The following is a 13833-nucleotide window of genomic DNA, read 5'->3' on the forward strand; positions in this document are numbered from 1 at the left end:
TCATGCAGATCCGCGACTGCCACTCCCCGTACCAACTTGCAGTGATAGTTGTTTCGCCTCTGTCGGTCGTCGTGGGATTTCCCTTACACCTAGGTTGAAATGGAGGATCTGCGAGCTCAGATCCGCCCAGCTACACTCTCTGTGCCAGGGGATATGCCACCGTGGCCTCCGTAGGTGGCAGTGGCGATATCGGCGAATTGGTTTTCACGCTATCTTCCTGTTACTTTCTCGGCGTATAATTGATTCATGCGGAAAGGAAATGAAAGGTCTGTCATTTTTAGCCCCTGCTATTTCTTCGTCTTTGGGACCATCACATATTTCTAGAAGATTTGTTTTTAGAGAGACTTGAAATAGTAAAAACATTTCCCGCCGCCACTCAGTAGTAATTTTCCTCGATGAAGAAAAGAAGCTGACAGTGACAGACAGCGGTACCCATGAGGAAGGTTGTTGAGAACATTTATTAGCGGGTTATGTGTCTCCTGAGTATTATCTTTCTGTTACTCTCTCTCTGTCTCTCACTGTGTGTGTGTGTGTGTGGTGTGTGCGTGCGCGCGCGCGCAACATGAACGGTCAGAACAGCGGTATGATAACAGTGTAATTAAAATCATCGCTGACCCTCTGAGCGGGAAGCGAGGTTTGGGGGTTAGGCTTCTTTCCCTTGCTTTAAAGATGTCGCCAATGCTGTGGAACGACAGTCTCGCTGATTTTCCATTCAATATTTTAGTCTTTTTTTTTTAGGCAATAAATTCACGGGGAAACGTGAACCGCAATAGAATTAACTGTCTTCAATTTAAATTTCGTGTAGCTAGTCTGTGATGTATCCTCAAGCATTTGTCCCCCACCCCTCACTCACCAACCCCTCGACGTACCGCTCCAGATTCAATTATTTCCCTTCCCACTCCAGATTTACACCCCTTGATCTCAACCACTCAACCTCCTCACCCCATCCCACCCCACACCCCCTCTTCCCCCCTACCCCCATCCTCTCTGCCTCGTCACCCCACTCTGCTTTCCGAGGGCACACCAAAACACTTCAGAACTGGTTCACTGTAATTGGAAGCTGTGAAGATGTCTAAGAATAACCCACCCGCTGTTTTTGATCTCTCCTCCCCACTCCCCTCTCCCCAGGCCCTCCTCTCCCCTTCTCTCTCTCTCCAAGTCTCTTTGTCTCTTCACCCCTCTGTGATAAATCAGACACCAATTGTCGTGATTTTGTTTCCAGATTGATAATCGGATGTTTAAGTTCACGCAAGACAGCCCACAAACTCCCAAGATGTACAAACTGTTTCGAACAATATACTTCTGACACTCACCAGTTCTAAAATAGCAAAAAATAATGCCCTCTGGGAAAAGGGTAGGCAAGGGTGAGGTAGAGTAGGTGGTGACAGTAAAACATTCCACAGGTCTCCAGTCTGTCCGTTTTCTGTTCTCCCGACGTTTCATTGCCCAGAGCGACTTTTCTTTTTGCGTCAGTGCGGTCTTCTAGTTGACTGACGTGTCACTTTCACAGACTGAAGGTTGAGAATAAAAATCGATTTCGCAATTCTCTTCCCTTTCCTCCCCACAACTTCAAAGAAAAAAAAGGGGGTGGGGTGGGGGTGGGTGGGGGGACGGGTGCCGGGTGGGTGGGGGGGGGACGGGTGCCGGGTGGGGGGGGGAGGAAGCGGGCGGGGGGTCCAATCAGAACAGGCATAACTGAATACTACCAACATGACTCAGCAGCAGTGCAGGGCCTCATCTGTTGAGTGGCCTCCTGAGAGCTTAACATCGATAATTCCCTGTGAACTGCCGACACTGAGACTGCTGCAGACGATTCCGGGTGTGGCTGTGTACGGGGGACTCGGAATGGGTGACGTGGGAGTAAAGCCACTGAAATGATGCAGATTATGGGCCAGCAAAAAAAGTGTATTTACTTTCTATTTGAAATCACCCAACTCATCCTACATGACAGATCCAACAAGTATTAAGGTAGTTTTCGGCGATTTGTGTGCTACTTCGGCATTCCACTCCACACTCCGCTCAGTATTTACTGTGGTAAAATTGACCGTATTATTCTTTGATGGGTAGGCTTTCTTTGTAGCACCGCGGCAGGGCTGGAGTGGAGTGTTAGAGAACATATATCATTTCAACCACTATCGTTCAGTATTTCCAAACATGAAAATCCTGAGAGGATACAAACGAAGCACGCACACACGTCCCCAGCTCTTCCTTTCCGCATGTATACTCGAGTGTGCGTGCGTCCGCACACACACACACACACACACACACACACACACGTGCGTGAACGCGCGCACATACTCACTCTTCATCTGAGTGAAATCTTGAGTCAGAGAGCAAGGGAGACAGTGCTGGGTAAGGATGGGAAGGAGGATGGAAGGAGAGGCCGTGGTTCTTGCCATACTAAGCTGAGTCAGTGCTTTGTTCCTGCTTGAAAGTGTAAAGTTTGGAAGCGAAAGGTCCCTTTCAGTTCGTGAGATATGACGTCAGGACAGTTGGCGGCGGCTTAAGTTTTGTCCTCCCAACTGAAAGATGTCCATTTGTACGCCGTCACCGCCACCACTAACACCACCACCACCATCATCATCATTACCACCACCATCTCCACCAATACCACTACATCATCATCATCACCACCACATTCACCACCAGATGAATTCCATCATATCATCACCACCACCACCATTTTAATCATCATCATCATCGTCACTACGATCACCATCATCACCAGCACAATCACCATCAAAATCTTCATAATCACCACCACCACCAGTATCATCACCACATCATCATCACCATCACTACCACCATCACCACTACCATTTTAATCATCATCAACACCACCAGTACCACCACCATCATCAACACCACAATCACCATCATCACCAGCACCATCATAATCTTAATAATCACCACCACCACCACTACTACCACCACCACCACCACCATCATCGTCTTTATCACCACCACAACCACCATCATCATCTTGATCATCATCATGATCATCATCACCACCACCACCACCACCATCATCATCTTGATCATCATCACCACCACCATCATCATCATCATCTTCATCCCCACCACCATCAACCAGTACCACCACCATCATCATCAGTCTCATCACCATCTGAGCTGTGTACTGCTTTCTGCCGCTTCTTTCAGATTATAGTTGACTAATTTGGCATACTGCAGTTGTAAAATTCCCACACTGAAATTACATTACGCACTGCTAGTATGTTGGTCTGCTTTAAGCAGACGTGAGTGGCTAGTTTAAAACAACATTCTGTTCAGTGTCAAGACACATCAGCAAAGAACACAACTGATTTTGGAGCAGGAGAGAAACTTGTAACAAGCGTTCATTTCGCAAGAAAGAGATATGTATAACTACAACAGAACAACGAGAGAGAGAGTGTGTGTGTGTTCCTTGGTGTTCTCTCTCTCTCTCTCTCTCTCTGAGGGAAACAAACTGGTTGCGAAATGATTATTATTATTATGATGATAACAACAACACTAACAACATCATTGACGATGATGATGATGATGATGGTGATAAAACAATGTTTCTATGTGTAAAGAAGATTATAGGAGGAGGAAGAAAGCAAAATAAAGATCAGTTTAACCCTCTGGGGTGCTCAATAGATTTGTTTTTACGTCTTGTTCATTCACGTCACTTTTCAACGAATGTGGCGACGGAAAAGCGCCAAAGTGACGGACGGCTTACTTAGGAATCACAAAGTTCCATGAAGCTTCAATCTTACAAGGGATTCAAGTATCTCCGGACATCCATTTCCTGCCTCCTCTTCGGCAAATGTCGTTGGTCTGGGTGCTTGCTTTTTGACGCTTTTTGGCGAAGTAGATAGAGTTCCGAATTAGAAACGGTTTCGATTCAAAGACAAGGATCCTCCCTTTTCACTCCATTAGACCTCGAGTGGTGATTGGGTGCTAGTTTATCGGGCGACGTGATTGACCTTGATCCTCTGTGCTGCATGCACTTAGCACACATGAAAAAACTGGCGGCATCTAGAGAGTTGTTTCTGGTAATTATTTATTGAAGAGAATCGATTTTGGAACGAAAACGCTAATTTCTGTGAGGTCCTCTGATGTTTATGATGATCAAAGCACAGTTTCGTTTACAGTCTAAACCTTCAGCTTGCATGAACAGACAGTATTATAAAGCCCGGCGTAACATGCGAGTGTTTACAAAGGAGTACTAGCGCTTGGATAACTCGAAGCATCCATACAATCTACTCGTGCCTGCACCCCTTAAATTAGGGCATTAGACAGTCGAGTTGTTTGTTGACCATTCCTGCCCCGCTCGGGTCCTCCCAGGCCTTGGAAGCTGGCCGGAGTCATTAGTGCCAGCTGGACTTTATCACCACACACGGGGTCGGCCCGAGAAGCTTGTTTCTGATCCGCAGCTGTCGGGGGCTGCAGACGGCGAAACTAATCACTCCTCGGTGTGCCGAGAAATTCAGGGAGCAGGCCAGACCCATCGATCAAAGGGAGGAGGGTAAACCTGGCGAGGAGAAGAGAGTGGGAGTCTTATCTGGGGTAGCGTGTTCCTTACCTAGAGAGCTGTTTCTGCTCAAGCCAATTGTGTTCAGCACATAACATGCGTTCTCCCCTGTTCGGGGCGGGCTGTTGGGCTGTTCACTGAAGACGATTACAGGGGAGCCAGACAACCATGTTACAGGACTAATTTGCTAATGTTTTAGAGGCTGCCTGTTCCTTGCATTCCCCCCCACGCCCCCCCCCCCCGCCCCCCCCATAAACAAATGTCCCAGCATGTATATATGCATGTATGTATGTATGCATATATATGTATATAGAAGGAGAGAGAGGAGGGTGTCTTGCCCAAGTTACGTTCCCACTCTCTCGACCAAGAGGGTTCTAGGACATTCGGCGTTGGGATGGTTCCCAAAGACCAGCTTGTCCGCAAGGCTGCAGTGCTGAGCCAATGCAGTCTCGCCTCCTAGTTAGAGAGTCATAGTCCTTCGCAAAAGACTAGGCAGACTTCCCATTGTAACAGGGGAGCCACTGATCATACAGCTCTCGCTTTGCTGTTGCCCCAAATGTGAGCTTTTGTCAAATTGTGATATAAGCTGATAGATGGGACAGCATTTGCCCCCTCTGCAGTTCTGAGGGTGTTAGTCGGACACGACTGACCGTCATACATACATACATACATATCGATATACATACATACATACATACATATATATATATATATATATATATATCGCATAATTCCGTTTCTCATCAAATGTCATTTACAACTCCTCACTGCGCCCACCGTTTGAGAAGAGGAAACACAAGCGAGTGGTGAGAACCTGACAGCGCACTTCCTGATTTCTTGAGGTCTGGTCCATCCCTTAGTCTCCGGGACCTGACAAATTGACCGGAAGTGGGCCTTCCTGCATCGTATTATGGAGAACTTCTGAGCACTTGCACTATTTCAAAAGGCATCTGAAAAAAATCTGTTCACATTTAAGACTCTACGTGAAGTTCGAACTTCACACAAGAACTCCTCAATTTTCAGAGCCTTCTCTTGACTTTCAGTTTTGAAGTAGTTTCGAGAAATGTTCTGCTGTTCGTATGAATACACATAAAATTATCAAAGCTGGAAATCCATATTCCCGAAACCAGCACGACTCCGACAAATAAGAGTCGGGAGCGGACACGAAATCTCGGTTCATGAATCCATGTAATGGAAACGACTGAGCTGTCCGCACATTTCCTGCTGAGGTTTGAGACTCTCTCTCTCTCTCTCTCTCTCTCTCTGTGTGTGTATATATATATATATATCTATATATATCTATATATATATATTTATATATATATATGTGTGTGTGTGGGGGGGGGGGGGGGGGTTAAAAAAAAAACCCACCCCAAACACGATTTAGCTACAATTTACAAATACGCATGCGACACGTGCAACAAAACTGAATCCATTGACGTCAGGGGATGAAAAACAACGTCCCAGTTGCGCCCTTTATTATGTATAGAAGTAAAAGTTTGAGCGATTTCCGTCGTTTCGGCGTTTATTAAATTGTGGATTTTCATATAAAGGTCAGATTTATCGAACTCTAGATCTTTCGATTCTATCTGAATGAAAGAATGAATGATGAATGATATGGATACTTACATAGCGCCTAAGCTCGGTCAGACCAAGCTCAAAGCGTTTTACAAACATGGGGTCATTTGCACAACAGCCTGTCTGCGTGGGTAGAACCGACTGACGGCTGCCATTTGGCGCACATCACTAGTTTCCTGTGTCATTCAGTCAGGTTTAAAACACGCACTCATACACACTCAGAATGTAATATTATTAATTTTGAGAAGGAAAGCGCAGGAATGGGGTTCAGTTTCTCTCATGATGGAAATACCTTCGTTCTTTTCTGCACTGATCTAAAAGCCTTCAGATGAATGCATATGATGCAAGCTCACTTTTTCTCGAGTTAGATGAATACCAAAATTACAACACTAAAACGTGAATGAAATGTTACCGAGCAGAAGAAGCAATGTATGCAACAGTATGATGGCTTGTTTGAATGAAGTCGAAGAAAGATTGTATTACTGGAGTAATATTAAGAGCATCATCAAAGATCAGCAAGAGATAAAAATGCTGCTCGGTTTTTGTTTTTGTTTGTTTGTTTTTCTCTTTCCTTTTTCTTTTTTCTTTGTTTGTTTGGTGTGTTTTTTTTGTTTTTGGTTTTTTTGCAAGCTTCTTGAATGGGACAACATTAATGATTCTTTGTACACAATCTAACTGCAATATTGTAACACTGTTGTTTCACACGTAAATCACACACAGATTGATGAAAATGAATTCACCTGTAATTACCTGTTGCAGGTGTGATGGTGACGGTGCCAGAAGGGGCCCTGCCGGCAGGCCAGGTGCAAGAGATGTACATGGCGGTGTGTCGGGATGACAAAGATAGACCCCCTTTGTCGGGTAAGACATACACCTTTTTGATCATCCCCGTTATGTTATCAAGTGGACACACACACACACACACACACACACACACACACACACACACTATATATATATATATATATATATATATATATATATATATATATATATATATATATATAATGATGATGGGTCTCTCGTCGGACTGACGGATGAGTAGGCAGGCAGGCAGGCTTATCTGTCGGTGTGTGTCCTCATATGGGAGAAGAGGCCGATTCTGCATGCGCAGCACTTCCCACAGGTGTTGCAAGGGAAAATGTCTCCAGAAGTTGAGCCCTGCCCCCTTCGCTCACGCTTCTCCTCATATATAAGATACATACATATATATATATATATATATATGTGTGTGTGTGTGTGTGTGTGTGTGTGTGTGTGTGTGTGTTGTGAGCCTTAAACACGTTTATGCGCTGGCATGATGGAAGAATGGTTAGGTGAGTCTTTTTATCGTCTGTCAGTGTCGCTGTGTAGTGAAGGGAATGGCATCCTCAAGGACATTTTTTTGTTTATTTATTCATTTATTTATTTGGCGACTTATTTATATTACTCATTTATTTTCTTTAATTTGTTTATTTACAAACATGTATGCGAAACAATTAAAAAAAAAAATATATATATATACAGTGACATTCGTGGTGACACATATACTGGAGACTTCACTGACATGGCAGGAGTTAAGAGGAAAGCCAGGTGGAAGACGATAATAATCTCCACGAACCAGAAGGAAAGACAAGCTTGCTTTTAAGAGACAACAGCTGGAAACTTCCTCACAGAAAATTGTGTTGATGGCTCCCGAGAGAGCTGTGAGTACTAAACGTCCCACTTTGAGAGGCTGGAATAATGTGTCCCGTGGGAAAAGGAATAATGTTAAAAGATAATACGAAAAAAAAAAAAAAAAAGAGAAGAAGAGAACAGGAAAGACAACAGATATAGAGTAGAAGAAAATAGGAACAGATTGACTCTTAAGCTCAAGTGAATACGAAGGTACATCTGATGGAAGATATTTTAAGTGGGTGGAGAGAACAGTGTGTGTGTGTGTGTGCGTGTGTGTGCGTGCGTGCGTGCGCGCGTACGCATGCATATACGTGTGTGTGCACGTGTGCGGGTCAGTGGATGCGCGCGTGCGTTGAGTTGCCTATCGGCAGTATAGGGCTCTATGTACATTTGATGTTTTTCTTTTTCTTTTTTTCCTTTTTGCCGTGTGATATATTATTACATAACTCCTTTTAGGTGGGTTTTTTTGTTAATCCCTTGGTGAAGAAATTTGCGGAATGTTCCCTGCTAGTGGCATTTTCAAAAGTTTGCAGGACTGTAATTCTACCCGATTTTATGCTTCCGTTTTAGGGGGCGGAGTGTGGGTTTTTTGTGTGGATTTTTTTTTCGATATATTAAATTGAATTGTGTTTCTTGTTTGATATTGTTTTATGTTGATGGATGGGTTATATATATATATATATATATATATATATATATATATATATATATATATATATTGAGTTCTGATGTGATGTGGCCATGTGCAGTTAGTTGGAGCCAAATTGAATTGGATTCATGTGTGTGTCTGTGTGTGTCTGTGTGTCTGTGTATGTGTCTGTGTCTCTTTGTGTGTTTGCATGTATGCGTGCGTGCGTGCGTGTGCGTGCGTGCGTGTGTGCGTGCTTGCGAATTTATGTGTGTGTGTGTGATGTGCAGACCAGCAGACTATCCTGAGCCCTGTAGTTCTGGTGGGGCCCCCAGGTATCAGGCTGGTCAAGCCAATCATCCTGTCCTTCCATCATTGTGCCAGTGTGAGACAGGGCGACTGGATCCTCTCCCTGTACTCCAGTGATGCCCCTGTGGACCAGCCTCCCCAGTGGAGAGTGAGTGCACCTCACGCCCGCCTCCTCCTCCTCCCAGTCCCTCCCCCTCTCTCTCTGTCTCTCTCTTCCATTCTCTCTCTCCCTCTCCCTCTCTCTGCCTCTCTGTCTCTCTGTCTCCTGCTTTCTCTCTCCCCTTTTCTCTTTCTCTTTCTCTCCCTCTCTCTCTCTCTCTCTCTCCTCTCTGTGTACATCTACCTCCTCTCTCCCACTCTTCCTCTCCCCCTCTTCCCCCCTCTCTCTCTCCCTCTCTCTCTCTCTCTTTCTCTCTCTGTACATCTGTCTCCCCCCTCCCTCCTCTCTCCCCCCTTTTCCTCTCCCCCTCTTCCCCCCCCCTCTCTCTCTCTGTACATCTATCTCCCCCCTCCCCCCCTCTCTCCCCCTCTTCCTCTCCCCCTCTTTCCCCCCTCTCTCTCTCCCTCTCTCTGTACATCTGTCTCCCCCTCCCCCCTCTCTCCCCCTCTTCCTCTCCCCCTCTTCCACCCCCCTCTCTCTCTCCCTCTCTCTCTCTGTACATCTATCTCCCCCTCCTCTCTCCCCCCTCTCTCCCCCTCTTCCCTCCCCCTCTGTACATCTATCTCCCCCCTCCCCCCTCTCTCCCCCCCCTCTCCCCCTCTTCCCCCCTCTCTCTGTGTATATCTATCTCCCCCTCCCCCCTCTCTCCCCCTCTTCCTCTCCCCCTCTTCCCCCCCTCTCTCTTTTTCTCTCTCTCTCCCTCTCTCTCTCGCTTATTTGTGTTGGGATGAAGAGAGGGACCGGGGGGCGTTTGGAGGTGTTGCGTCATTTATTTTCCCTTTTATTTTTGTTTTCAGTTTTGTTGCAAAATTCATCGCGCTACGATATCTGAAATCGTTTTCTGCATCAATGTAGTTTTAAAAACCCGAAGTACTCTCCAGGATTGCACAGGCGACAGCAGCACTCACAAAACTGAGGTACATCTGGAACGACCGGAACATTGCACTCGGCTCAAAGATCAGACTGATGCGTACCCTGGTGACATCAATTCTCTTGTATGCATGTGAATCGTGGACCTTAACAGCTGAAATAGAAAAGAGAATACAGTCCACTGAGATGAGATGCTTTCGAAGACTCCTGGGCATCTCCTACAAAGATCATATCGCGAACGAAGAAGTTCGAAACAGAATCAGGCAAGTCATTGGGCCCTACGAAGACCTGTTGACCTTGGTCAAGAGACGCAAGCTCAAATGGTATGGCCATGTCACGAGATCATCAGGGCTTGCCAAGACATTCCTGCAGGGCACAGTGCAAGAGGGGAGAAGGAGAGGCAGACAGAGGAAGAGATGGGAGGACAACATCCCAGAATGGACGGGCTTGAGGTTGAGCGATACAGTCAGGTGGTCAGAAAACCGAGAGGATTGGAGGATGCTGGTTGCCAGATCACTTGTGGCGCCCCAACGGTCCACAAGACTGCGGGAAAGGTGAAGGTGAAGGTAGTTAAAAAAACAAAACAAACAAAGACAAAAAACCACAAACAAACAAGAACAACAGATAAACAAAATAAAAAGCCACCACCAAATGACAGCGATGATCGGTTTCAGGTATGAATATTCTCTCATTAGCTGTATATTTATATTGATTTGCTAATACTTTTTTTTAACGTAGCTGCCGTTCTGGTTTATTTTAAGCGAGATCATTTCAATGCTCATATTTCTGCTTTCTCTCAATCAAGACAAAATTAACTTGCTCTGTATACTGAATGGGTTTGAGGACTAAAGGATATGTCTTCATCGCGGAAAAGTAGAGAAGATACAACGAATATTGTATACTAAATAAATAAAATAAATAAAAAAAAACCCGCCCTATGTGTTACGCGATGTCTTATGCTCACCTGACGAATCGTTCTTGTGACTCAGCGACTGGCGATTGTCGGTCAAGAGGCGACCGGCTGCCAAGTGTACACCCACCTGGATTTGAACCACTGCCACGTGATGACGGAGTACCTGAACCGCTACGCCCTGATCGGAGAGTCTGTGCCCGGGGGCAAAGCGGTCAAGATCTACCGACTGGCGGCCTTCGCGCCAGCGCTGCCCCCTTCCATGGAGTACAGCATCCGTGTGTACGTGGTGGAGGACACACAGGACGCCTTGGACGTGAGTGTGTATGTGTGTGTGTGTGGGGGGGGGGGGGGGCGGGGGGGTTGGTAAGGGGGGGGGGGATATGTGTTGTGGTCTGTGGGGGTGGACAAAACTTAGTGTCCGTTCTTAGAGAAGTGGTGGGACCTGGCCTGTGGTCTATGGTGGGTTAACATGAATTGGTGTCCGTTCTTGGAGAGAGGGGGGGGGGGGGGGAGAGAGAGAGGACTTGTTCGTGGTGAAGTGAATTGCACTGACTGTCATTCCTGAGCACAAAATCATTTTTGGCCATGTAATAACCCTGTGTTTCTGGTGAAAGAAATCTTCTTTCAGTCCTGTCAATTACTCATACGTCGCCTACGCATGCGCTTCATAATCTATTTTTCAAGTTTTCAGGCAGATGTCAACATCCGTCATTACGTGAAGAGAAATAATCGGAAATTTCCAATATCACAGATTCCGACGATTAGTAGCCTTTTTTAATATCAACCTTGATCGGACTGACAGGTGTTAATGGACCATGAGTCTGCACTGTTCGCTGTAGGAGAACGCATCCGAAAGAACTGTTTTCATGTTTTGTTTTTCGAGCGGGTTTACTTTTAACATCCTTTCAACCCAGAGTTGCTCTCTGAGAACTGATTTCATTTCAGGAATGTTCTCCACGCTACCTTTCCTAATGCATGTAAAACTAGCCTCAGCCAGACAGACACGAGATAAACACCTGATAAACGCCTGCAGTGTTTTCCAAAGACCTTTTCTGTGAAAATGGACGAGACTCGACAAGGTTGAAAACCCGGCCAGGGCCAATAACTGCTTTACAGAATTTTAGACATCGGTTTTGAAACCAAAATCTGCTTCCCTCAGCCACAAACCACGGCTGCCTGTATTGGCACTTGATTTTGCAAAACGATTCGTATACTTTCTCATCATTATGGCCGATCTACATTATTTTGAGGGCCTTGATTTCACCTCATCTGTTCGTAGGTTGCCAATGCCCACCTGGACTACTCTTTCTCTTCATATAGTAGCTCCACATGTTGCACACTTGGTAAAAAGATTATCCAATATTACCGGACTTGCGTGCATGGACTGTAGACCACGGATTAACAACCCAAGGCAGTCGGATAGCATTTCAATAAGACACAATTAAATTGTCTGTGACTTGTCTAGTTCACGTAATAATAAACATAACGCGCAGTCACTTTGAGAACATAACGATTCATTAGAATATGCTTCACAATAACTAAATGAATAAATCTAAAGCTGACCAGGTAAGAAAACCACGTGTCATTCAGACCGAAACATATGAAAGGCGAACATAATATTTCTGCAATGCATTGACTCATCCACTCACACCCATGCACACCCAATCAGCCCACCCACCCACTCCCCCAAATCTTCCGTAACACATGTCAGTACACACTGGCAACAGCAGCACATGGTACATACATATCATGTAGGTGTCTTGTTAAGAAGCCAAAGGAAAAATAAAACAGGTTAAATACCACGATGGCTGTTTCCTCCTCTGGTACAGTATGATCCTGTGCGGTCGGCTGGACCAAAGTAAAAAAAAATGTCAGCCGTATAACTTGGACAAGGCACTCTCTCCACCAGCCCAGAAAGTCAGGACAGCAGTTTCCTTCACTGCCCTTCTGATAGTCATTGTCGGACACGAATGACTATCATGCATACATACATATATATGACCTAAGATTTCTTACACAAAACCCACCATGATGGGCGTTTTAAATCGCATATGGGTGTTCCCTCTCCCCAGGGTGTGGTGCAGGTGGAGCAAAGACTGGGGGGCCGCCTGGTGGACCGACCCAAACAGATGGCCTTTCAGGACGGGGGCCACAACCTGTGTCTGACTCTGGACGATCTGTCTGCCGGCTGGAGGAGCAAGTTGCCCGCCAGCTATCAGGTCAGTGCTCTGTGTATGGGGGTGGGGTGTGTGTATATTATGTGTGTGTGTGTGTGTTTGTCTTTGTCTTTGTGTGTGTGGGTGGGGGGAGGGGGGACGGAACTTTAAGAGATATTTTTTCACTCGTTTTTGTTTGTTTGTTTGGAGTCACACACGGTCGAATGAAAGAAATTGGTAGTTTCACCAAGTGTAAGTGCGTGAATGTTTGCAGTGTAGACATTTTTCAACTGGATATAAGACCAACTGTGTTTTTTCTGTATTTTTCTCATCTTCCTTTCGCTCTCATTTTTCTTTTCTCATTTTTTCTTCATTTCCGTTTCTTAGAGACTCATCGGAAGTGGATTGTGTAAAGCCACTTGAAGTGAATTTTCCCCCATTCTTTATGCCCTCCCCTCTTTTTCTTTCCTTTCTTTTTTTTCGTTTTCGTTTACTTTTCTTTCTTTTTTTTTTTTTTTGGTTCTGTTTTTGTATTTTGTTTCCTTTCTTTTTGTATCTTTCTCGTTCATCCTTCCTTCCTCCCATTTTCCCTCATTTTCTTTCCTTTTCTTTACTTGTTACAGTTTCTTGCTGGAACGTGGATTGAATGCTACACACGCTTCAGGCCTGTTTCAATTTAGATTGCAAGAGGCAGAGAGCATAAAAAATCTATTTCAGGCAGACAACTCGACTGAGTGCTGCGCGTTCCCCAGTCGATATCAATGACGGGAGAGAGGCGGAGAAGATTAGAAACACGCCCACCTGTTCAGAGAAAGACCGACACCGTAAATAACTCCGCCAAGAAGAAGTCTGGGCTGATTCCAAAGGCAGGGAAAGATAATTACTGTTTTCCTGGGAAGTAAACGTCATTTTCATAAAACAAGGCTTATGTTACATTTACTGTACAGGTTAATTTAATTGGAATTCCCCTGATATGAGATTGTAGATATTTTGAACAGTTAAACCTCTAAGGTAGATTTCTTAAGTTTAAACGTTATATAAGATGCG

The 13833-nt window shown here is 45.2% G+C and overlaps 1 protein-coding gene across 4 annotated transcripts in view; it reads left to right on the forward strand.

The window, feature by feature from the left end:
- Positions 1-13833, forward strand: part of LOC143292657 (netrin receptor UNC5C-like) — a 137763-nt gene that overhangs the window by 108107 nt on the left and 15823 nt on the right. For all 4 annotated transcript variants that reach the window (XM_076603150.1, XM_076603154.1, XM_076603151.1 and 1 more), the window contains 4 exons: positions 6854-6955; positions 8669-8835; positions 10707-10943; positions 12703-12849. In XM_076603150.1, the coding sequence (XP_076459265.1) occupies positions 6854-6955; positions 8669-8835; positions 10707-10943; positions 12703-12849 (653 nt within the window). The remainder of the gene's footprint in view (positions 1-6853; positions 6956-8668; positions 8836-10706; positions 10944-12702; positions 12850-13833) is intronic.

This window comes from Babylonia areolata, chromosome 18 (assembly GCF_041734735.1).
Source record: "Babylonia areolata isolate BAREFJ2019XMU chromosome 18, ASM4173473v1, whole genome shotgun sequence".
Classification (NCBI taxonomy): Eukaryota; Metazoa; Mollusca; class Gastropoda; order Neogastropoda; family Buccinidae; genus Babylonia; species Babylonia areolata.